The sequence below is a fragment of the Ruditapes philippinarum genome, unplaced genomic scaffold, assembly GCF_026571515.1.
Source record: "Ruditapes philippinarum isolate M1 unplaced genomic scaffold, ASM2657151v2 ctg1368_1_1_1_1, whole genome shotgun sequence".
NCBI classification, from domain to species: domain Eukaryota; kingdom Metazoa; phylum Mollusca; class Bivalvia; order Venerida; family Veneridae; genus Ruditapes; species Ruditapes philippinarum.
In genome coordinates, this window is record NW_026861205.1 from 142,897 (window position 1) to 170,654 (window position 27,758).

The 27,758-nt window shown below is 30.7% G+C and overlaps 1 protein-coding gene across 2 annotated transcripts; it reads left to right on the forward strand.

Moving 5' to 3' along the window:
* The first annotated feature begins 2,397 nt into the window (after positions 1-2,397).
* On the forward strand, positions 2,398-27,758 carry LOC132714863 (uncharacterized). Of its 2 annotated transcripts, XM_060697781.1 has the most exons (16): positions 2,398-2,807; positions 7,982-8,055; positions 13,863-13,940; positions 14,933-15,016; positions 15,689-15,791; positions 16,343-16,451; positions 16,836-16,894; positions 17,137-17,186; positions 19,813-19,923; positions 21,866-21,985; positions 22,316-22,384; positions 22,593-23,053; positions 23,413-23,462; positions 24,918-24,981; positions 25,529-25,582; positions 25,874-27,758. In XM_060697781.1, exons 3-16 carry the CDS (start codon positions 13,910-13,912, stop codon positions 26,024-26,026), a joined length of 1,518 nt encoding a protein of 505 aa, XP_060553764.1. In that variant the 5' UTR covers positions 2,398-2,807; positions 7,982-8,055; positions 13,863-13,909; the 3' UTR covers positions 26,027-27,758. The 2 variants fall into 2 exon arrangements, with proteins under 2 accessions (XP_060553764.1, XP_060553763.1); XM_060697780.1 differs by lacking the exon at positions 7,982-8,055.

A 27,758-nucleotide genomic window follows, 5' to 3' on the forward strand; every position in this document is an offset into this window, starting at 1 on the left:
CATATTTCAAAACTGACACGCTTTCAGATTAACTTAAATCCTCCGGAGGTGTAGATTGTAATACACTTGTAAACACTGAATAATCTTTAACGATAAACTATTATTGGAGTGAATGGTTTTCCATCTCTTATTTACGTTTTATTTTTAAGTGTTCTCTGTACAGGATTTTAATAACAACTTTAAAGCGGACAATTTAAATGGCTCGAAAAAAAATGAATAATGGTGTAAATTCTTTAAGGAAATGGTTCGCTTTGTGTAACACCCTACAACATCTCTGTTTAACTTTACATAATTTTGTTACAACATCACACGCATGTTTGTTTTAAGAACTGAACATAACGACTAATGCACCCGACAATACACTGACTTGACTGAATAAAATAGTCAGCACACAACTTAACACTTCTATAAATGAGCACATGGAGATTTCCACCTAGCATATTCTTAACATAAGACAGTTCAGGCGTTTTATATTATTGAATAATAAAAAACGCTTAAATGTGCAATGATTTAGCGCACGAGACATACTGCCTGTAACAAAAGTTATCATTAGAACTCTAGAACATTTTCAGAGTAATCACAAGACCTCTAAGACATTTGAAAAATCGGGTATAAATTTGTTAGCCGGAGCTTTATATTTGCAATTTTGCATTAAGATTAGATAATTACTAAGTATGGCAAGAATGAAGACCAGAAATAAACAGGTCAATAATTTGGAAAGTTTACTCAAACTACCAGATTTTAAGCAAGATGCGACAAAACATGACTTATTAATTAGTTGATGACATAAACTACAAGATGTAAGGCAAGCTAAATCATTAACATAAAACTTACTTTTTAAAGGTGAAAATTATCATGTTTGACAAGTGTTTTTGTAGTACATGCACAAGTTTTCCGACGAACTCCATGCCAGTTATCACAAGAACTCCTGACGAGTTTTCATAAGATCTCCATCCCTCGTGTAACAGTCCCTCCTCCGTGTAGCTGCAACTGCTATGTTTGACATCAAGATAATTCCTCATTAAACTGAATAAAATCGGCACTCGAATAAATGATAAACAAGTGCACCATTTTGCTCTGTGACATTGTCATTTTTCACATCTATTATAAGTGTGATGAGGTGGCATACGCTGATTGACAAAATTAACATTTGTCAGTGATTACAGATGCAGTTTTAGGCTATCGAATGAAAACGTACAGTATAATTGGCATGCCAAATAAGAAATTGAGCAATGTTAGAAAAAAGGCTTTAAATAGAATTTTAATGTTGTTTTAAAAAAAATGATTTTTTGTTTAGTTTTATAGTGGGGAGATATTTTTATTTGACTTCGTACATATTCAGAACTGATACTTATTCTACTGTTATTTTGATGGCTTAAACATAAAACAAACATTGGCGACACTTCAATTTTAATTTTATTAAAATACACAGCTATATGCATATTAGATGATACTCTTCAAGTGTACAGTAAGGCACGTTTCGGGAAGTTGGAAGGGTGAAAACATTTACCAGGTTATAATAAGGCGTTGAGCCAACCAGTAGAATCGTGAAGCTTAATTGACATAGCATGAATTCTCCAACTAAAATTATTGTTCGAGTGCCAACTGAACAGTATCATGTATACTTTTTTTCCTTTTTTTAAATTCAAAAGTACTTTGATTTAAGTAATCTTAACAGTTGCTTAACTTTGCACGTAAGTTAACATGAATTTAATTCGAGTTGTACAGTGTATATATCAATTTTCCTAGATTGGTTAGACTTTTACTATACGCCAATGAAGACATGTTTATATGACCTTTCTTAAGGTGAAAGCTGATGAATAATACGACTTCCTGTATCATTTAATGATTTCTATTTATCACGTTCACAAAAGCGATGTGTTAGTATACATGTTACGTTAAATTTAGCAATTATTTTTAAAAACCAGTTCAATAGATTGCATGATAGTAATATATTTTTAGATTTCTAAGTTTGGCAAACCAAAAAGAGCTTGTTCAGACTATCCCAATGAGGTTGATTGATTGATTTTTATACACAGTCAGAAACCATAGCAACAAGGTAGATATACGAAATAGAAACGTCATGACTAAGATGAATTTAGAAAAAAAAAGTTTGAATTTATAAAAGTCAATTGTAAACTAAAAAATTATGCAAGGGCTCGTACTCTAAATAGAGCTACTTAAAAAACTTTAACTAATTTCACTTCATCGTACTAAGTTTATGCTTATCAATGGTTTATTTAAGTTTAGTTTGTAATTGAGTACATAAAGATGCAAAGTTTTATACTCATATTTCAAAACTTCAAAGCCTTTAGATAAAGTTAAAACTGAAACCCAACACTTTTATTCAAACTTAAATGTGGATTGATATACACCCTTTTAATGTTATAAGATGTTTACAGAGTTATTTCAAAACATAAGCGGAATTACTGTGTAAATCGTGTAAACTTCTGAACAAGTATATTAAGATAATTGGTTCATAATTAATTGTGTAAATGTATGATCTTTTATGTTTTATGTCAATTTGCTTGTGACACTTGTTTCCTGCTTTGTGAAGGCAAACAATAGAATTAAATCAAATAAGTTTAAGTTGACGATGAACTATTTTTAGAACGTCTTATACATAGATTTTTGGAATGAAATGGGGTTTTACCATTTCATATTTACGTTTTATTTCATAATGGACTCTTAACAGGTATTTAAAATTTCATCTTAAAAGCGGACAATGGCTAGAAAAAATGAATAATGTATAAATTCTATAAGGTAATGGTTCGCTTTGTGGAATCAAAACAACAACAGAGGCTATGGTATGTAGTGTTATGATACTTCTTTTTTCATTGTTTGTTTGTAAGTTATCTTAAATATCATTATGTTGATGGTTATTATTTTCATTATGTTTTAAATCAGCATGCCAGCAAAGATAGTGTTGATAGTCGTTTAAACTGCAAAGAGAGTTTCCGATTAATCACCGATTATCGATAAATCACCGATTTATCGGAAGTACCTGACTTTATATTTCATAAAAATACTTTTGTTGGATTGATTTCTAAAGACACTCTTATAAAGACATTACCTAAAATATAATATTTTTAAAGAGCAACAGCAAAATTGTCTCTGTTATTAACATGATTCTTAAAAGAGTTTAGAGAAAGGTTCCAATATTATTTAACGCACGTTAATTTCGTAACAAAATAAACCATTTCCTCCTTCCAATACATGCAAATGTTTAGCTTTCTCGCGCATGTGCTATCTGCAGCGCTAAGGGAAATGCATATTCTTTAGGATTTTATCTGTTATATTTATACAAAATGCAAACAAATACTTTAAAAACAATTTATTTTTTATGCTTAAAGTTTTGCATTTTTCTAATCTTTGTTATTTTTTATGACAAATTTATTAATGGGTACAACGATACTGTGTCACCCTTATTGAGATGCAGACTACCACTATCGCAATACATATTGCGATACACTTAAAACAACCAATAAAAAAATGACCTTTTAGAAATCACAATTATTATTTCAATACGAGAATTCATATAATGAAGTTAAGAGTTATATTTAGAATTTGTCAAACAATCAAACTAGTACATACTTAGATCATATCACGTGACATAAATTTCGTCTGCAGAGAAAGACTGATTGACACTGTAATTTGCAAAACTCTATACACCGTACACCGTCGGATTTTATGGTTTTTAGTTTTTCAGCTCACTTGTTTAATTTGCTCATTTTCATTTTACAGGTTGTTTTGTCTTTTTAATGAAATTATGCTTAACACTATTTTAAACCTTAGTCATTTCTATCCAACCAAACTCGCCCTCCATTTTATAAGTTAAGAATGCAAACACAAATAATGTATCTAAGTAATTGATTATGTGGTAGACGTACAATAAGTATGATTTTTACATTTTAGGTAGTGATATGGGCCTAAAACGCGACACGTGGTCCTTCGGTGGCATAAAATTGTTTAAAAAAATATACAGAAAAAAAAGAAACAACAAAGAAAAAAACCAAGAAACACTCAAAACTAATTTAAAAATCAATATTTAGTGCGATCTTAGCCCGATTTGACTGAAAACATCAGTGTAGTACATTTAAAACGAGTTCCTCGACAACACGAAGAGACGATACTCTAGCAGAAAATTAAATGTTGCCTTTTTGTAATACTAGGCTTTTCTTGATATCCCTTTACAATAACAATTTAACTTACAATGGGTGTTGGCACACGGCTTAAGTGAGATGTGAAATGTCTAAAACACACTGAAAATCTTATATGGCTTGACTTCAGACCGTTTGAAATAAATCGATGTGTTGTCTTTTTGCATTTTGCTAGCGCCGCATTAACAGACCATTTTTGCTTATTATCGTGATTCTGCCTTTCTTCTCCTTACGGCAAGAAGTCATTACAATTTGCTTCGCCCTTTATCGACTTTTCGTCCTTCGCTATCGCGACGATTTTTAACTTATGCTAATAGCGTTTTAGTAAGTCCGATCGATTTTCGCTGTCATGAACATCCATTACAATCGATATTTGAGTTTGACCTATTAGCATAATTTGGTTTATCCATAAGCGGACAAAACATAAATAATTGAATTTGGTTGTGAAATGGCTGCAACAATAAATTATCCAACACTTGTGAATTGATGATTCAACTAATTAAATATTCCTTATTTTATTTTTAAAACAAACAATTGTTGATCAGATAAAGATAGATATAAAGAAAGGAATGGGAAAACTTAAAGGAAGTTAATGATGGGAAGTTAACTTAAACTATATTTAGAAGGATGTGTAAAAAACCCTTATGACGCATAAGAATGCGTTGATATATTTATTTATTTATTCATATATTTATGTGTTATTGTTGGTGTTTTGTAGAGTCATCTGTCCATTTAAACGGTTATCATGATAAATTTTCTTCTTGTCTGACACAGTTAGTTTGGTAGACTAGACACAGTTTATACTTCCTTGATCCGACAATCTAAAAATGTCAATTGCCTACTAGATCTGACCAGCAATTGATATGATTTCAATTGATTTGTGCATATACTGTATCAGGTATTAACTTGATGCATCGGCAGTATGGTTCTCAGGAGGGTTATGAAATAAACCTATATGGACTGCAAGTGCTAAAATGGGAAGACTCAGATATGTGTGCGTGTCTAATATTTGCATCCAGATAATCGTAGTTTATATTGTAAAGGGAACTTTAATTTCTATACAATAAAACATTATCCGAAATCCGAGGTCTGTCATATATAAAACTGATTGCCTCTCACCACTGTAGACTCGAGTGCCGCCAAGAACGTTGGATTATTTCATGTGAGGAAGCTATGTAGCTAGCTTACCCAATGTCGGTGGTTCTACTCAGGTGCCCACTCGTACCTCAAATAATGCGCGAGGCGAAGGGGGCACCTTAAGTCTTGCTACGTCGGCAATGCTGGAAAGTCGCCCTAAGTCACCATGTATGATAATATATTCACTGTAAGCCACACGATGTGCAATTGATACTTATACTAAATCACGATATTGAATAATTATCTTCATTGTTTTTGAAGTGTTAAGTTGCTTGTTTTTTTCCTACTTAAGAAATAAAATGTGTCACACAGGAGATATACTCAGCTTTGATCTCATGTCATTTACCGTTGACTGATAAAATGTGGGGGTTTATTTATTTATTTACTTTCTATTTCTAATTACGCTTACTCAGCAGATGGTGACAAAAAAGATTGCCGGCAAAAAACAAATGTTGTTGTTTTCTTAATTATTCTTTGAACAACATGTAACGTTGCAAGACTATTTATTAAAACTAGATATGTTTTATTGCAAAATGTGATCTTATCTCGCAAGTAATATATATTTATTGCTGAATTTTAAAAAATAAATCCGATCAGAATAAAGTATAAACTAAATGTGTTTAGTTGATTGTTATCATGTTCAAATATTAACAAATCTGAATTATAAAAATAATAATGCATTTTATTATGTAATCTATAAATAGCATTACAATGTCTCTTGTACTAATTGGTTAAAGTGATTTTTTCAATAATGGAACGTTTGTAATACAATATATAATTAAATTGATAGAATATAGCATCATGTATGACGACAAATCACGAAATAATTCAATAATGTTGTTTTGGACATGATCCAATATTAAATATCTATATATGACAGATAATAAATCATCAAATAAAAGTTCAAAACAAATCACTTAGAACTCTATCAACAATGTTTTTCTAAGAAATATTTTATAAGAATATGCAACTGATACATTTCTTTAATTATTTGTATCAATATTTGACATACTTATAGAAAAACGTGTCAATTATTGTAGACCAAACCACTTTAAGATGTTATATTGTTTTAAAAGAATAGTCAATCAATATCAGAGCATACTCCCTTTTTATATTGGAAAGCAAAAAAAAATCTATTTTTAAATGTTATAATAACAGATATATAGACGAAATGTAAGGATATTTTGAGGTGATTTATACTGGAAAAAGAATATAATATTAGTAGCCCATGTAAATACAATATTTTCACAACATACAATACATTATTTGAGTGATATGAGGTGCATATCCAAGTATATGGACCTTACTATTGTGAAATTCACAAATCGTCATACAACAGAGCGTTAATGCATCTTTTTTTCTTTATCTATGGGGTTGTGGGGGGTGGGGTGGGGGTGGGGCATTTACCTATACCTTTACACAATAACGCATTTAAAGCCCGAACCCTCAAGGAAAAAAGTGCATTTGCGCTTTTCTGCGTAACAGCTGCATACTTCTGATTTGTTTATTTCACGTTTTTTGTTGTTTGTCTACTTCCTAAATGTCAATATGAATGAAAAGGATATAAGTTCTCACACATGATCAGGTTACGTTAACACATGATGGTGTCAACTTATCAAAATATACATCTAAGCTACATTACAATATTTTCATATTGCATCGTTAAATAGCATATTGTGAAAATGGCCGTTTTCATTTGCTATATAAGCCTCAAAAAGGGGAGGGACAAAAGCCGTCAAAGCACGTTTATATGAGGGAAAAGGTTAAAGACTCTTAACGTAGTTTGCCCCCATACTTTTTTAATTGGTACATAAATAAGATTTGGCACAGTAAATGTATTATCACACCCACAACTATGTGCTATTTATAGATATTACTAATTTTCCTTTGGGTATTCCAATACGAGTCCATAAAAATAACGATATATCCTTGGTATATTTCATTCAAAATCTAATTTATCCCCCTCACCCCCTCGGGTCCACCAGATATGCATAGATTTAGTCTTCTGGTCCAAACATTGGGAGCATTTTCGTAGTCTTTGCTAGCTATGTTGCTAAGACCAGTTCTCAACTGTTTGAGCTTTTGGATATGTATTTGTATACAAGAGTTGATTATGTTTAATAAGCGATAGCCAAAGCAAGTGAAAACGCATTTTATTGGCTTTAGTAACCAATACAATGCTAGAATGTCCGAGTATTTTGATAGATCCCTACTGTGACCTTTTATTTGAATAACAAAGATTTGTGGAATTAGATAGGTCAGGGATATATGTCATTTAAATTTCCTTGTGATTTAATGGAGAAAGAAAACGGTCTATTAACATTAATTAAGATATAAAGATCTACATTTGATTTAGATCATTTTTAACATCTTTTGTTTTTATAAAACTTTTTAATACTATGTACGATGTAAGATTAAACATTTTGCCACTTTTGCAGCCAATGTAAGTTTGTTTAACAGAATTATTTCGCAGTGACTAAGTTTGTACTTGTAGTGACAAGGAAGTTTGGATGATTCAATCCAGTTTCTTTGTATACTTTAGGTATCCCAATTGTTTAGAAGTGCATATTAACAAATACATGTATATATAGATATATACTTATATATACTTATGGTATACGTGCATATCAAGCTGTATTTTATAAATAGAAATACAGTAAATGCGTGTTGTTTTTTTTTCGCAGAAATAAATATACTCGTAGAATGTATGTTATGACCATAATCATTTGCGCCTGTCTCAAGAGAACTACTGTAACTGGTAATTACAAATTTATTTTTTTAAGAAAGAAAAATGGGGAAATAATTGAGTTAACAAAATGATCTATCAATATTTTTTTAAATATCATAATGTTACCATTTGGTGAGTAATTTTAATTTATTCTTGAATACTGAAATTGAGTAAGATATAAACATTAAATCTAAAGATGATTTTTAACAAAAGATATGTATCTTTTATTTGTACAAATATGAAAATGATATATTCGGTTTGAAGTGACAATGTAGAAGCTAAATATTGCCAAAGATAAACTAGACATATGCTGCTACTTTGAATCACAATATTTATACAGAATATAAATATACACAGCAGTAAAACTTATATTATTTTATTTATGAAATAATTGTTTTTCACGATGAGTCGTGTGGTATAAGTGATATACATGGAGTCTTAATATCATACCGATGAAATATAGATTTACTTTAAAACTCTAAGACTTTGCAATATTTGTGCCAGTTCCTAACTCAAGTGTGAGGTCTCGATATTACATAAAATCTCGATGAATATTTTTTTTCTTCAATTTCTTGTGTTAAATTCAAGTTCATCCATGTGACGTTAAGAATTCTTACCTTATTTTCTTTTTCTTTGTTTTGCACATTCTCTGCTATTTTAATACCTTGCATAATCAGAATAAATGAAATTTAATGATAAATACTATAAACATAGAACCCTATAAGATTCTGTGTTTGATCTTTTTTTCTTTCGTGCAAATCACATACAAATCATATTTCAAAAAAAAAAATGCGAAAACTAATATTTTCATTAGCATTGATTTATCAATGACATCATAACTAGCTCGCGAATTGTCTTACACGTCGGGATGGGGATGAATTTAGTTTTGTAGCACCGGTGTTAACAATGTACAAGACACAAATTTTAACATTTATAAAGTGAAAATCTTTTTCCAATATTTCTTTCTTCTATTTTTTACTCTATACATTCAGTTACTTTTGTTCAATTTAAACAGTTAATTTCAATCTGAAAAATTAATGATATAAAGCGTGTTTTAAACATTGACTTTCTAGAAAACGTTGTTGTTATAACATGAATAGTATTATTATTGTTATCATTATTATTATTATTATTATTATTATTATTATTATTATTATTATTATTATTATTATGCAATATTTAAATTTATGTCAAACGTAAAATATTGATTATGAGGTTCTTTTAATAGTATTTCTTTAATAGTACATAAGGAAATAAAAGACTGATACTTGATTTAATTTATTATCTTTTAAGTATCCTACTTAACAAATACAACGAAACAATATTTTGTTGATAACAACATAGAGTTTTCTGTCTTGAATTTCCGTTAATGAAACATATAGGATTTTACCTAAAGTAAAATGAAATTAGTGTTCCAGGTAAGCATTTTTTTCTAAAAGATGATATTTATGACACACTTAACTAATTATTAGCATGAATTTCGCTCATTTTACATGTTTTTACATTGATTTTGTTGTTTTACCCTATATATTTTCACCTACATGTACGTAGTTTCATCATATAAAAACCTATCATAATGTAATGTAAATATGATTTTCATAAATGTAATATTTATTCATTTTAACATTTTCCCCGATCAAGAAAATTATAAGCTAACTTTTTTACGTTAAAATTTAGGTTACGTGTGTGAACACGTTTATTGATAATCTGTCTGATCTTTTTAAAAATGGATTTGCACGGTTCTAAATTATGAACATACAATTCATTCATTTACGGATTCTAATATCAAAACAAATTAAAAGACTTACTGTCTGTACATTTTTAAGACAGTTTTTAATTAGCAAGGGGAGTGGTGGCCTATAGGCTTAGGTGTCTGCCTCCCAACCCGGGGATCATAGGCTCGAGCCCTACTCGGGTCACAACCATGTTTTTCCATGACACCAGTACTGGTAAGTATCAGGAAGCGGACTCGAAAGTGGTTAGTATAAGTTGCAAGAACTTGTTTCGCAATCGAGCTTAAATAAATATATTTAAACCAGTAGCATTGCTATTTATCGCTTATTTTAAATGTTAAATGTGTTCATCATTTGTATGTTGCTATTATTATTTATCATAATTATTTAATCTTTAAATTTATTTAAGTTTCATAATTGTACAGTTCATAGCATCAATACATGAAATTTATACATATACATTGCACATAGTCTTTCTAAAATAGAATTGTTAGAGACTACTAGGCTTCATTTACGGACTTTTAAAACATTTCTATACCAAATCTCTAAAATGAATGTTAATCCTACAGCCACATAACTATGTTACCAGGGGTAACTGATATTATAAACTGACATTGTTATGAGTTATGAACTTAAATCAAATAATCATGTTAACTAACTGTGAACTTATTCTCCATTCAAAAATATTGTTAAATAAACAACTAAACTATCTCTAGTGAAATATTATTAATTTGAAAACAGTATGATACATTTTCAATACAGGTAGTTACAAATTTTCACGTGTTTAAAAAAACTGCGTAATATAATAATACAGTTTTAATTTAGAAAAGGAAGTGTTCCATTTATTGGCCGCGCTTTTTACCGGATTTGGAAAATCCAGTTTAAAAATAAATATGGTTTGATAATCTACCGTATAGCAAATGTATACATGTATAGTACCTTTACACAATACTGCACGACTTGTACATTAACCTTTTACAGGTTATTTGGTCGCTTATGAACAGTTGTTTGCGATAAACTGAGTCATATTATATGTATTACTTCACGAACATATTTATTCTAATTAGTTATAGCTGAAGTATATTTCATAGAAAAAAAGAAACATTATATTATCAAATGTGATCACTGCATAAAATAAACAAGACAATCATCAAGGCAGTGATTACTGGCCGTAGCGCAACCGGTGCGCTGAGTTTGGGAAAGTCGATTGATCGGCTCCTGCCCAGAAAAAACAAACAAATTAACATGGCGGACTTGTTTTACTTCAATTGTACACTAAATAACATGTGAACTCATTGAAACATATAATCTTGGACAGAAAGATACACTTTAAATCCCAGATATAATCATGTTTTATACAGGTTTTAAACAAAAAATGCACATCTATTGGTAAGCTGCTGTACAAACTTGTTAAAATGTATGATTAAAAGAAGAAGAATTATCTTTAATTATCTATGTCGTATAATTGTTGCGTAGATCACACTGATAATGAATTATTAGACGTTTTTATGATTAATTTATACTAAAGACAACAGTTGCATTGTAAATGAAAATACTGGATTTACACTTTTATTTACTAATTTTTACAGTGAAGTAAAAGTTAGACGCAATATAAACTCTCGATCGTGGTTCATATTCCCGACCCTGTTACGACATATTCCCGACCCTGTAACGACATATTCTCGACCCTGTAACGACATTTCAAAATGGTTTATAAAGCTTAATACAATTCTTTAAAGATCATGTAACACATTTTTTAATGGTTTTAAGTCATAAATATGATGCTCAAAATAAGATTTATCAATATTGTAGGTTCCAAAAAGCATATAATTTATAAAGATTTTACCGAATTTAACATTTCATGTAAATAAAATAAATAGAATTTATATTTTTTTTATAAAGTTAAAGTCAAATTTTGTAAAAAGAAATAAATGCATATATTCGAATGATTACATATAATATGCACAAGTATTTGCAGTACATATTTTAAATAATCTTCGATGTTTGAAAAAAAATTATTGCATAATTATGTACATATATATAATTTCACTTAGTGTGGTTTACCACTTTGATCACAACTTACAATCATAAGCTCTTTTTCTTCGGTATAAATCTACTTATCTATTGAACTTTTGACCAATAAAGTATGATAAGACTCTCTTACTCATGTTCTTGTAATTACTGACTCATGCTTTTCTAATTAGCACTTACAGTGAACAATAGTGTATACATGTTTTAATAGTATATTAATAAGCTATCGGTAAACAGGCGGAAAATAATTATGAGGTTTCAAATGAGCTGTTTGTATACATAAGTTTTCAGATGTTTTTATAAAATAAAAGTAATATGGTAAAAATGTATCACAAAATATTAATTTATCCTGTTTAATACTTTATTTGTCATGAACTTCATGAAATTTTGAATTGTTGAATATATCTTCCTTACTGCCAGCTTAGATCGATAGGGAAAGCACCAATGATTTCTGGTTTGATATTTAGGCAAAGTGTTATCTCTCCATGACAACAGATAAAAACAATATACAAGATTTTACCTTATAATTGCATAAACATTTTACGTGTGTGTCTTTTTTCTTCTTTTTGCAAAAACAAAAAAGTTAGAAAAACCGATTCAATACAAAATGAGCAATAGATAATGATTAACACAAAATAAAATAAAAGATACAACTTTCCTGTTGTGCCAGTAATCCTACACATGATGCTTGGTCGAAATGAGGGATGCATTTATTAAATGCCACCCTTCCTTGTTGATCTTTTACTCGTATTTTATATTTAACTATTTCTAGCTGGCTATAAGACCTGCTGACTTACCTTTAAATCGACAGTTTGGTACAAAAGGGTTGTATCTCTTTTTTTATTTAATATGAGTTACAACCCTTTCCCACCAAGCCATCGAAATGTTCAATGATTATATAATTATTATCTTAATGTCACATCATTGTTTGCGAGGCGTAGTGTCCCGTGCATTTACTCAGATTACTTATGTTTCGAATTTTTGAAGGGGAAGGGGGTGTCTCACCTTTATGATGGAATTCTTTTATTATTATAAGTCCTAACTTATTAAAAAATCTATCCTAAAATTAATTGTTATAATATCATATAAGATTTTCCAACTTCATTTACAGATGGACATCTAGGGTTTGTTCAAATGAGTTTTTTAAGACTAAATATAATTAATTATCATTATACAAAGGAGAGAAGGCATACAAAATGAAAGATTCGCTAACTTGACAAGCAATGTATAACTGTCCATATCACGGTGCCTATACTACATGACTTTCGTGATCTGGTCGCAAAACTTTATTATCATGGTATCTATACTACGTAGTTTTTGTGATCTTGTAAAATTTTAGTATCACGGTGCCTATACTACATTAGTTTTGTGATCTAGTCGCATAATTCTACTATTGCGGTGCCTATACTAGGTGACTATTGTGATCAGGTTGCACAATTTTACTTTCACGATGCCTATACAATGTGGCTTTTGTATGCTTCATGTGGCTTCTTGTTATTTTGTTGTGATTAATGCTTCCGAGGGATCACTTTGTTTCAAGAATTAAGACGCTTCAGGTGATATTTTTCTCTCCCCACGTTTAATTTTTTTTTGCATTATTATAATTGAATCATGTGAAGAGTTTTTACACTCACTCTAGTGAGTCATTCATACACAAAATCATGTCATGGGGAAAAAGGACTTGTACGTGTATAAATCTTAAGTGAAACTGCGTTGTTTTAAGACCTTTCTCGTACACGATTCATTCACGAAAAAATAAAGGGACTTTCCTCCGAGAGACATTTCCTGTATGCAAGTTGCATATTGCATTTGCTTACTCAAGACTTTATCCCATACAAAAAAATGAAAAATATTAAAAATATTTCGTAAGAGAATATTACCTGCACCGTATTCTGTATTGGTGTATCACAAAAGTCACGTGGAATATGCACTGTTGAAACAAACAAAGCACACTTAGTACAGTTCTTACTACGACACAGGACAAATATATAAAATTTGATAATCAAGATCAACAAGGAAAGGCTGCGCTCAAAGAGCTTTAGAATTGTAACGCAAATTAACTTTTTTTATCAGATATGAAGCCAAACCAAAAGGAGTCTTTTTGAGTGATTTGAAAGACAATGCCTACAATCGAACAGCCCTTAAATATAGGTAAGACTTTCATACTTTTTAGTTACCTTATTGTAAAAAGATTTATGTATTCTAACTACGCATATCCAATACTTGTTTAAGGAGAGAGTTTCTAAAAAAGCTTGTAGCTTCTAAACTTGATTGTAATTATTTCGCGTGACGTATATACACTATATGTTTGATTGAAATGAAGTATTGTTTAAACTTATAACTGTTCAAATACTGCAACGTAAAATCATTTGAATTTATGTCAACTTGCATGTATGCAGACGGACTGCAATGCTAGCTATCAATATGTAAGAGTTGATGGAAGAAATGTGTCACAGTGTCCCCACTCTTTTGGTTACGTCAAAAGTGTTTATTTTGTTTTGTTAAATACATATTCATATATACAGTAATAAACTTAATGATTTATGTAAATAATGTTAATTTAAAACAGTTCCACTTATGCTTATAAAACTCGTGGCTATCTGATTTGTACAAGGGGGGGGGGGTAAATAAGATTGTCCCTTCGCTTTTGTAGTATATGCAAAAATAAAAACACTTTCACTGTCGTCACAATATGAAACCCCAGAAAAAGTAACCAATGTAAAAGCATCTGATCTGAATAGGACTTTTCTATCATTATCCATTTCCCTTTCGATACAATAAGTAAACCCCAGAATAAATGTGACCCATCCTCGAGCATCCTGGCAGACAGTGCGGTAACTGGAGTGCAGATAGCCAAAACCTGCAACGCATTTAATACATTTGTGGGTATAACCCTGGCGACTTAACTCTTGTACATTTTAATAGCAAGGTCTCATAACTATGATACAATGTTTATTATAGAATGCTTTCTTTGCTCAACCCAATCCTGTAATTATTACGGATTCATTATTTCTCTCCTTGACTAAGATATGTTTCTTGTATGATTGTAAATTTGGTAATTTTAACTAAAATGCAGTTGTTCAGTAGTAAAGATAATCTACAATTGCAAAGTTTTAACGTTTATTTAATACATTATCTTGAAGGTGCTGAGGACCTTTTAAGAGGTGTTGAGTTCACATATTGCGGGGATATATATGTTCTCAATAAAAGTTTAATAGGAAAGAAATGTAAGTATGTGTGCTGTTTTTGTGATTAATTTTACAAATAAGATCATTCCTTCTGTTTGGAGCAAATTCAATTGTAAAGCATATATATGTTCGCTGTTAATTGGGGAGCCATATGCGAGAGAACAGTTAAGTGTGTTGCCTTTAAATCAGTTGTCCTCATCGCTATGGTTGTGGGAGAAAATTGGGATTTTTTTGTATTTCATGATGCTATCTTGGTTAGCTAATATTGATGGTCAGTGTGTCTAAAGAGGTATGTTAGACGACATTTGTGATAATAGATATTTTAATACATTTTCCAAATATAAGACATGCATTGTAATCGAAACGTGCAATGAAAAATAAGCACGTACAAGTAAAGTTAAACGAGACTTGTATAGACCTAAGTTCTTCACCAATGGGCATGTGTTTGTGATGTTATTTCGTCTGCATATGTCTGACTGCCCATCATTTAAAGAAGGTATTTGATGCCTTTGATCCAGCATATATAGTTGTGGCATAATTCTTATGCTATCAGTCTAACGCTACTAAAGCAGATGTTTATCAGGTAGATGTACATGAACTGATCGCAAATATTAGGATGTCCAAGTTAATAACACAAAATAGTAACATATGTTTAAAAGAGCCATCCGCACTGACCGCAACTAATTCTACTTTTCTTCTTCATATTTTCAGGGAAACAAAGATATGTGATTATATCGCAATGTTGTTTATATATTTACGCTAGTAGAAAGGCTAAAAAAGCTGACCAATGTTACTCATTCAAATATTTTGAAAGGTATGCATACATCGCTAGTTAGAATATATACATGTATTCGATATTTATTCGTATATTATTTAATCATGGAACAAGGGCCCATTATATCAAAATAACGTTTTTATCCTTATTTCTGAAATTCTTTCGTTCTTGGCGTCCTATAGTTTCTGAAAATATTCTCATTTGCCAATTACCTGAACAATTTATTGCTGTTTAGAAAAAAGTGCCGTTAAAATGAATTAAGTTATATTGTTACTTTGTTTACATCTTGCTACTTGCTACATCATGTTACATAATTTTAAATTCAGTGCTACTTTCTTCATGTAATAAGCATCTTAATGCTCTAAAACATTATGAAACCCTTATAAAGCACATGTTTGCCCTTTGTATAGAAATAAAAAAGATAAAAGATTATTTATTTCTGAGGCATAATGTGCCTTTGAGTTAGATAGGTATATTAACTTGATGTTATATTTTAAGAGAATTTTTCTATTTTAGTTCAAGTTTTATTTAAGCAGTACAAAAATAATTATTATAGCAATTAAAATATACTGGCGGCAACATTGTTTCAGTGCAACAGAGAGTGATCCGGAGAATGGTGAAAAAATATGTTTCCGTCTAAGTTACACTACAGCGCAAGCCCCAATATTGTTTTCGTGTGATACTGCCGATAATAGGACAGTAAGATATCTTATATATTATTTAAGGGCGATTGATATTGTACCCAGGTCAACCTTACCTTTTGTTCAGTGACATAAGGATACTTTGCTGCTATGAAATTAAAAGTCAGATTATTTCAATCTCGTGACTGAAATCGCCATGAGAGCAGTAATATAGACATTAAGAGTAGCAACTCTTAAGTTGCCGTGGTACCGATAGAAGCAGTAATATTTGTTTTTCAATACTTACATAATATAATTATATTCTAGAATGTAAAATTAACTGATAGAAATCTCGTCTTTCTTACTTTTAGTCTGTAGTAAAATTTGTCTTTTCTTTGTTGATTCTTTATATTTCTCTATTTTACAAACATGTATGAAAAATAAAGTTTGTATTTTGTTATAGAAATGGATTCAGGAATTCAAAGCAGCAATTTCTGAAGTAAGGTGGCATAACTATTCAGCGTAAGTTATTTTGAATATGTTCTATTCTTTTAAAACATCAATATTATGCTTCATGTTTTTCGAAGTTGTATCATGACGACTAGGATTAGTGTGTTATTTTCACATTCTCTGTAGATATCAACCACTAAGCATGAATTATTGAAAAATATATCAATTTATCAAACCATGAGTGCATTTTCCAACCGTAAAAGAAAACCGGAATGGTGATGTTATATAAGATTGTCTGGTATTTTGTTTTACAGAGACAGTGGCTTTGGAAGCGCTGAGGCGACGGCTTACAGTAGCGTACAACGTAAGTAATCTTAAATTTTCATAAAAGGAAACCATTTTATCTTACTGTTATGATATTTGATATTCTATTCCTAAATTAAGTAATTATGCTGTATATAAATTCGTTAGAAAGTATGATATTACCTTCGCCTAGCGGCTCGGTTATAAAGATGTTGGACAAGTTATATGACACTAGAAACACGGTTGTTTTGAAATTTAACCTGAGTCGCTAAACAACAACCGTTTATATACAGCCATATAACCTGTCAGAAATATTTATAACGAATTTATAATACAGCAACCATCATTTTGTTGGAGACAAAAGTGAGATTCTTCATAAATTGACCGCAGCCGTGTATATAAAACTATGTAAACGTCACGATTACAATGAAAAGCGACGTTACAAACGTGCAGTATTTAACAAATAAAACATAGGCTTGGGGGCAATATGCAAGTTTACGGACTGGTTGGTCAGACTGAGGAAGGTATATGGCCCGAAGCGCAGCTGAGGGCCATATTCCTTCCTCAATCTTACCAACCAGTCCGTAAACTTGCATTTTCCCCGAAAGGCAATGTTTTATTTGTTATATTATACCGAATCTAAATCCTTTCATCCATTTGTTTTGTTCTGTCATTTTACTATTATTTGCTTTAAAATAATAATTTTACTTGTTCAGTGTGTGAAATATCTCAAACCCTAGTCGGATTTTGTTTTATTATTTTCAAGCGATGCAGCAAAAAATCATGCTCTTCTTTTAATATTCCATTTTTGTGAATCAAATTAAATATTTAATGTTACTAAGGCAAAAAACCCGGACTTTAAGAATTTCACATACTGTATAAATAATATTTATAATCAAATTAAATACAAATCATGACTTTTGATCAATATGTAATAAATTTATGTCTCTGATAAAAAGGCGATTCGGTTGTGTCGTCGTAAAATTCGCACGCCGTGAAAATTACGTTTAAACGGTCTTCATAAGAATTATGGACCGCCCCGGTCTGTATGCGGTTTATGGACCGGATGACGTCATATTAAATATAGAAGAGCATATGCAAATGAGGTATAATATATTATATTAATACACTTATTACTGTATATAGTAATAAATTTGTCAAGGATTTAAACTGAGAGTCACGGTACCGATTATGAATTTGAACCCCGGGGCTGATAACTGATAATCATAATCGACCCGCTGAATATGAGTACGTGCACAAACGGAAACAATGACGTCACAATTTTATGTAATAAAATCAGCTTGTTGTAAAGTGAAGCACGAATAGCTCGATTTTAGAATCAGGACATAAGCATAACTTCTACAAACACAGCTTTATTGAAATTTACAGAAATAAAATACTAGCTACAATTTCATTCCGAGATAATAAATCGTGTTTCTTTATTGTGTTGGATACAAATAAGGGAAGCAACTCTGTATAAGATACTGTACAGTACATTTGAAATCTATGTGCAGAGATAGGAATGTCAACGAAAGAAATATTTAAGTAAATTAAAAATAAAACTGCTTCTGTAAGATCTCCAAGTGTATTATAGACATTAATACACGTCATAGATGGGCCAGAAGGTTATAATCGGCCCTGAAATGAATAATGCCTTCGGGCTGAAGCCCTCGGGGCCATTATTCATTTTGCGGGCCGATATCGCCTTCCGGTCCTACTCTTCCGTGGATTAATCTTAGAAGTTTACAACCTATCAGACATCGTTATAATTAACATCATAAATGGCAGAATAAAATAACTAATATGATAAACAGATATGACTTAATTTGATTTGGCTGTATATGCATGATCTATTTTATGCATAAGATCCCATACATATAAGTGATATGAATCCAAAAAGAACAACCACACGCGTACATTCAGTTATTTTTTTAAATATTCAAATCGATTTCGAACAAATATGTTCTTCGTCAGTGAATAAACAGGAAGTGAATCTATTTTTTTTATACATATAAGTGGCAATAGTAGGATGAGAGTCGTAGGTTCGATTTAATAAATAAATGTTCATCAAAATTATTTATCATTTATCAAAATACAAATCAAAGTGAGTTACCAGCAGAGTCTGTTTAGATGTAATATAAAGAGGTGGTTAAAGATCAAATTGAGTTTTATATAATACAGCTGTATCCACAAAGTCAGTTATACCAGATAGTAAAATACATTAAACTTAACCTCTTTACATTTTATAACTGAAATTGCACCAACTGCTTATTTTAAAATTTTACCATCTTTTAATGTTACAATTGATGGTTCACATATGTGCTGCTGAATTCCGAAAACGCTAAAAATCCGTCCCACTGGTGGTGGATTTTAGAAGCTACATTGTTTATAAATCTAAAATATATAGACTTGACAAAGAGACCAACTTAAGCAAGTGTTACTTATTGAACTTAATCTTCTGCTGTGTTTGAGAATGTATGATGTATTAATAATCATATTTCAATCAAACTTTCTCACTTTCTTGAGTCAAGGACCCTTAACGTACAAAAATACCGCTTTATATTTTATATTAATTTTGTAATGTATACAAACAATAACATTTCATTATATAAATTAAATTCCTAATTATCAGACCTACATTTTAGCGATTAGGAAAATATAATTCTTTGGTTCTTTTTTATGGCCAGCTGGGGATTATACAGATTTAAGATACGATGTGGTTAATGAAAGCCGTTTTGGAAATGCTAAAGATGTGAACAAAAGTACAATCGACACACGTTTGCCTGTTCAGCCTTGTGGTATGTAATCTTTAGAAACCTTTAGATATATACACTATCAATTATCTATATTCTGTTGGATATAATGTAACCAATGCCATACTATGATTGTGCTGTTTGGTGCAAACAACAATGAAATATGTTTTGATAATTGTGAGTGCTGGCCATAGAGATATCACATATTTATAAACATGTATTTCTGACAACAAAATATTTCTTGTGGTGTGTCCATTACCAAGAGTTCTAGGAATGAAAACGAAAATGATGATGAAAAATTTAATAAACTAGTCTTAGAAAAAAACAACATATATGCACACATAACACATTGTAAATAAATAACTAGCTGAGAATATAGAACCTTAGTGAGATGATGTGATGAAATAGAAAACCCATGACTACAATTTATGTTAAATAACAATTATTTGGACAAATCTTATGGCTGTAGAAATATTCCGAAAATTACAAAAGCTGCAATCAAGGCGTTTGAAATAATTCAATCATCGTGAAGACACCTTTTATAATTTCAAAAAGAATTTTGAATAATTAATGTGTGTGGTATATACTTACATCATGTACATGTGATGTTTACATTTATTTATATAAACATTTTTTTCATTTTTTAATCTGAGTATCTGACAGATATAAATTTCTCAGAAATGAGTTAGAATAGTTCAAATATGAATGCATCAGTAATGTCATCTTGCTCAATAACGTGAAAATGACGAGGAAATCAAGATTTTGAAGGTGGCATAAATGTAAGCTACACCTACTTTAGATGTATCTATTGCTCATTCAACATTGCTATCGTGTGTATACAAATTCAAGCTGGGTTGTCTAAGAATAATGTCGAAAAATATTTTAAGAAAACGTTGTTGGTTGGTCGTCTTCCTTAACATCCTTTTCTGTTTCTGTAGCAACCTGCATGAGTTGACTGTGGATGGCGCTTGTCAGTGATTTGCCCTTGTGTACACTCCTTATTTTATCCTTTTGGGCTCTTTTCTCGTGGTCTTGAGTTACTGGGTTGTGTTTTTGGATGCGTGCGTTAAATACCGCTTTTCCTTGTTTATTTCTTGTTCTTATATATTTTGCAAAGGGCCTGTTTGAAGAATCATGAAGAACAATAAAATATCTTTATCTTTGGCCAGTTTTTGCTTGTTTTAAAATTCAAATGTGCTTTAGTTCCAAGAGATGGTGTATAATATGACAAAACATCGGCAACCTATGTCAAAAGTGCTTCTTATGTAAATGATATAGCTGCTACTGTAACTGATTAACGATAAACCACTTTGCAAATACTAGTAGCTTGTGTGGCTTGGATCACATTATCAGCAGATCATACAATTGTCAAACATAATTTGAAAATGGGACAGACCTGTGCCAGATTGATTAACCATCTGTTTACAGATAAGCAGACAAAGGTGATAGCTGATGACTGCTTACTTGAGCTTACCATGTCAGATTCAAAACAAATGTTCGTTATAAAGTCTAGTATACGATCGTTCATTTACAAATGCAATTTAGGCCAAACTTTTATCAACACAGGGTCCCTCAGTTAAGTTTGCTTTATAATAAGGTAATCAGTAAATTAAAATTTAAGGTTTTGCGAATGTCAACGTTCTGCATATCAGTGCTTCATCGTAATCAGCACCTATTGAAAATGTCTTTCTTAAACAGTAAAATAATTATTCTCCATTTTTATTTTATTCCCAAGACTAAACAAGCCATTTTCCTGTCAAATATTTGTCCAGTGCAATGCTTTGGTCTTTCCATACTCTAGTTTATCCTTAGCATACCTTTAAAAGACTATGAAACTTCATTTACGGATTTCATTAGAATACTGAAATTTTGCATATCGGTTAAAGGTGAATACACAAAACACATAATGTTGTTAAGATGCATTAATATTTGAATATCGTGTTCAAACTGGTCAATATCAGTACCTTCAGTAATTTTATTGTTACAGACGATGATGGAGAATATGAGGATCCGATTGACATTCAAGTATCTAATGTTCCGTTGTACATGAATAAGGTACATGATGCAGAAAATAAACGTTACGATCACAGAACTACTGTACCTACAGGTATAAATTGTATATCTTTATTTCATCTTGTATGTTTTTGATTTTGACAATATTTTTGGTATAGATTTTTTTCAATTTTTTTTTTCTGATCCTTTTATTCAAAAATTATTCTTTATAACTTATTGTTAAAAATACATAGACAACACTATATAAGTTTTGATAAATGTACGGTATTAAGGAGCTTTATCGAATGTTTAACAAGAGATAGAAACAAACAATATAACACTCTTTGATTAAAACATAATTTTGTGATGAAAAATAGTTTTTACACATCTATAAACTAGTGTTACCAATAATTGCAATACTTATTTACCTTACACTTGTTTTCAGGAAAATCGGAAAAGGGTACGCGTGCTCCGCCGAGTGACTTAATGAACGAGCTAAAGAATCAAGTTGAAAGTAAAAACAATCCTTCCTGACACTTGTATCAATAAATATAACTTCATATGTCGAATGCATTTCTTAATTAACATATGATAAAAGAATGATCATTTTATTGAATGTTATGCGATGTACAATCTGTAATATGTCAGTGACTGTACTAATAAGATTTTTTTACTCACTATACTGTACTACTCTAACATTATCGCGTTTTATCCCATTTAAGGCAAAGAACACAAATATACAAAAGTGAAAGCAAAGCCTACACCACCGCCAAAACCAACAGTAAATGGATCGCTTACATCTTCACATGCTTCAATGTCATCTTCGAAAATGCCTTCATCACCTTTCTGTTCAGTTCGTCAAGGAACGAACGCTTCAGAACTGCCACGTGATTTTATGACGTCTGCTAAAAACTTTTCATCGTCTTTCTGCTCAGTTCAAAGCAGAACGACTGTTCCTGAACATTCAAGAGATTTGAATTCGTTTTCGAAATCTACGAGGTCGTTTCATTCAGTTCGAGGGGTAACAAATGTTCCGATTGAAGAGTCATCTCAGAATTCGACGGTCGACGTTCATGAAAATTTTTACGAAAAAAATGACTCCGATGGTAGCACTGACAGTGGCGATACATCGCCTAAAGTTCTTTATGAAAATCCAGAAACAGTACAAAGTATGCTGACCCCAGTGAGTATATTTCCGCATGCGTTCCCAAAGTAAAACATATGTGGATTTATTTTTGTCATATCAATTTCAATTTCAGTCAGAATGTCTAATTTCGTTGTCATATTTTTATCTGATTTAACAAACAAAAAATGCCTCGTAAGAAGCTACAGTGCAGACTCTCTATTCTAAAATAAATACCAATGTGCTTGTAATAAGACTTGTTCCCAAATTAAATGAATCGGGGCATACATAATTTCCTTTTTGCTTTGTTTAAGTAAAGTCTATATGCGTCTAGTTTTAAATTACATAAGTTTTGTTCCTCTTTTCTATGTTTAAATTGGTATGGTTTAATTCAGAACAAATTTACTTGTTTGTTTCAGAAATTTGCAAGAGAAGACTATTTGTGTGAGGACAAAGGAAAGGGTAAAAGGTAGGAATGAAATAACTCTGCTTCTACGCATACTTCAATTTATTAACATTCTCACGTTAAACATAAATATTCAGGGTTTTAATTCGTAATTTACGTCACACCAATGCCGAAGCTGTCATATAACATCTTCTCAGATTCCCTAGTGAATTTTTTTTCTGTTCTTAGTACATATTCGTCATTTTTGATTTTGCTGAATATTTTGGCCCATCGTGGCATGTAGATATAAAACATGTATAGAAAAATAACACTTGCTGATAAGTATATTTTTAAATGCTTAAGAACATGTAGACCTTAGTAAGTTACGGAGTAAGCACTAAAGAATAATGTGGCAGATGGCACATAACGCCCTGACGTTACGTCACTTCCTTTGATTTGTCTGATTATATTTGTATATATGATAAATGCTGCAGAAAAAGGCAGAAAGTTACGGCAAATACAAATAAGCGTTTCTAATTTCAAATGTTTCTATATTCATCCAGCTCTATGAAGAGCTGAATATTAAATATTGCAGAAATATTTTACTATTTTTATATCAATTTAAATTCTTACGTCCAAATTAAAAGATTTTTCTGAAGTCGATGCACACTATCATAAAATCAAAATAATAAATTACATCTCACTTTGTGAATTATCTTCAACCTCATTTAACAGCCTACTCATTCATGTAAATGATAAACCAACTAAATGTAAAAGATTCTGTATGTTGTTATCGAACTTGTAACAACACTTAAGTGAAATGTTATATATGTATTTTATATAACAATTTTCAGACATTGGAGAATATGTAAAATATGTACTGCAAATATGTGTCCACATTATATGTAATTATTTAAATATATGCATTCATTTTGTATTAAAAAATTTGACTTAGACTTTATAGAAAATAAATTTCTAATAACCTCCCTTTATTAACATGAAATTTTAATTCGTTAATATCTTTACAATTAATGTTTTTTGGAATTTACAAAATTGATAAATCTCCATTTGAGCATTATATTTTAGATAAATAACCATAAAAAATGAGTTACAGAATTTTTAACAATAGAAACATCCGCTACCTGTTCTTTAAAGATGTTATCATGTTCAACTTTGATATCAGAAAAAACGATAATTGCTACACAGTTTCTTTGTAAATATACAAGTAAAATTAAATTGTTTTGATTTCCCATAAAGAAGATATGTTATGTTTAACACACTATAGGTGGCCAAATATGAATAATATAGTATCATTTAAAAAAAAACGTGCATATTTTTTTTAAAGAAAATGCCTATTTTACTTGACCTATAATAGGGAACGCAGCTTCCCTTACTTAGTTTACTCATTATTCATTCAAATTAAGTAAATTTCTATGATTGAAATATTACTCAACGATGGTCGTAGTATATTTTTAATGTGTTAAGTTATGAAATAAATATGCAAAAAATAGATTTGATTATCAAAAAAGTGTATTTTAGGTTGTTGAAGAAACAAGAAGAGGGTCATTTTGCTGTTTTCCCAGTAGGTGACATCCCTGAATATGTAAGTAAATAGTTCTGTATAGCCTATATATAGAAGGATATAATTATTCAAAGGATAAAAAATATAATAACAAAATATAAAATAGCTGAAAGACACCAAATATAGTGTTTTTACGAGTAAAACAATTTAAATAACTACGTCATAGTGTGTAATGAATTGAGATAATGCTTTGATTCAAATTATTTACTCCATACTATTACTGAAAATCAACATCCAAAGAAATAAGGGGTCCTGTTTCTTTCTTTTATTTATTCATCAACCAATGTGCTCGCTCAGAAAGGGTTTAATAGTTCTTGACAATTCTGGAGATGTCCAAAGCATTCGTGAGATGTTGGAAATTGAATCCACTTTTCAATTTCAAAGAGACAAAAAATGCTTATCAAGTATATACGAGTCTTAGTCCTTAAGTTTAACATGACTGTTATCATTTAAAAAGTAAAATCAAATACTTCTAATGCTCAGTTTCTTACAGCTGATACATGCACCTATTCATGTGTGTTTTTTTCTTTATATATTAGACTGATTTAGATTTGTTTCTTCCTTCTAGGAACTATGTGTCAAAATATCTAAAGGTCTAAGATATTTCCGGATATATTCCCAGGTTTGTTTTTCATGGTATTTAGTACATGTAGGTTATAAGTTTTAAAGTTTCTTGTTTCTTCACATTAAACTTTATATTCGATTTAAATTAAATTGATTATCATGTCATAAAGACTGCAAGCTCTGTAAATAAAATCTTTAAGTTTTCTTAAGCTTGTTATATTCTATTGCAAGTGAAAATAGTAAACGCGTCTGTCTTAAAATCTTATCTTTTTAGCCACATAAATACATGTTCTGTTCACCGGACAAATGCAAGTATCTTACATGTTAGTATTAGTTTCATCTATTTCAGAATGGTCGTTTTTCTCTATACAAGCTTGACGAGACTTACACATTTTCAACCGTTGACTACCTCCTTTCGTACTACAGTATGAATGATTTACCTTCTACAGAATATAAAGTGAAGCTTCAGTATGGATATAATTATAGTAGTAGATTATCTTAGTGATTTTTAAATGACATAAATAACCTTTCGGACAATAAGTAATAAGTTTATGCAACGCCGAGGAATCATTTTTATGTATAATATTATACTATATACTTCATATGAACACAATATGTGAAGTTCTATTGGACCAACTATTTTGCATTCACAATTTGTTTTGCATGATGCCAACTGGAACAATCATTCGGAAAAAGAGTACATTTGTACATCATGCCGCATGAATTATTGTATATTAAATATCAGTCAATTACATATACATTACAAATCTATATTCTTCCAATGAATGTCACGAATGCTCAATTTTTACAGAAAACGTTACCATGTTAGGGTATCTATGTTTTTATTTGGTACTTGAAGTATTTTGTTTTTTATGCTCTTCGAAGGGTGAGCTTTTGGTCGCCGCTTCGTCCGTCCGTCCGCTTTTCCATTCCGGGACATAACTCTGAAACAACAAGAGGTATCAATATGAAACTTTGTAGGTAGATAAATCTCATTTGGTAGATGTGAAGTGCACAAGAATCGTACCTCTGTTTTGCCTAATGTTGGAGTTATTCCCTTTGTTCATTTTTACACTTTGAACTTTGTCCGGGACATAACTCTAAAACTATAAGAGATATGAACATGAAACTTTGTAGCAATTGGATCTCATTGGGTAAAAGAGCAGTGTAAAAGAACGATAGCTCTGCCTTGCGTAATTTTGGAGTTTCTTTTCTTTGTTCATTTATTCACTTTGAACTTTGTCCAGGACATAGCTCTGAATGTAGAGAAGAGATGAACAAGACACTTTCTGGGTAAATAAACCTCATTTGTTAGATGTGCAGTACAAAGAAATCATAACTCTGCCTAACCTAATTTTGGATTTGTTGCCATTTGTTCATTTTTACACTTTGAACTTTGTCCGGGCCATAACTCAATCACTATGAGAGAAATGAACAAGAAACTTTGTAGGTACGTAGATCTCATTGGGTAGATGAGCAGTGAAAAAGAATCGTGACTTTGCCTTGCCTAATTTTGGAGTCACTGACCTTCGTTAATTTTTTCACTCGGTCTTGTAGTTTTGATGCCATAAAATTAATCAATTCTTACGCATCAAAACTCCAAACCAGTGTTAAATAGCCGATATACACCCCTCAGGCCGATATTGATTCTTAATTGATTTATTTTAGTTTTATGTAATGGCAAAAATGTGCAACATTCAAGGTTCCATGATAACCGCTGTATGAACGTATCTGTTTCTAAATTAAAAAAAATACCATAATATGTTAAATGTTCAATTCCGCTTAAACCGGTGTAAGGGAGCATTGACGGTAACTTGAACTTTCCAGTACCGTTCATAAAGAGGCTCAATCAAACCGAGTCTGACACAGTTTTAATTATGCCGTTATCATTTGTATTAATAGAAGGTGCCGGGCAATGAATTATCCATGACGAAAAAACTTTCTTATGTCATATTTAAAATGCATCATTTGAAACTTGTGAAATGTTAAGTGTAACTTTTATAATGTTGTATATATTTGCTAGATGTTTTGTAACGATACATGATATTAAGTAAATAGTATAAGAACTATTTATTATTTAGATTGTGATAATTTTGTTGCATTATTTGCTTTGAATATGCCGTATTTTGTATATGCTTTTTGTATATAAAATAAATGATAATGGCAATTATATTTTTCCTTTTATGCATGTTTGTATTTGCATTTGTACAATCATATTAAAATCATCAAGCTAA

Bases quoted from the DNA above. Each gene is read 5' to 3' on its own strand.
- LOC132714863 (XM_060697781.1), top strand. From the start codon at position 13,910: ATGCCTACAATCGAACAGCCCTTAAATATAG. The intron at 16,452-16,835 runs GTAAGATATCTT...ATTTTGTTATAG, and splicing joins ATACTGCCGATAATAGGACA to AAATGGATTCAGGAATTCAA. The intron at 19,924-21,865 runs GTATGTAATCTT...TTATTGTTACAG, and splicing joins TTTGCCTGTTCAGCCTTGTG to ACGATGATGGAGAATATGAG.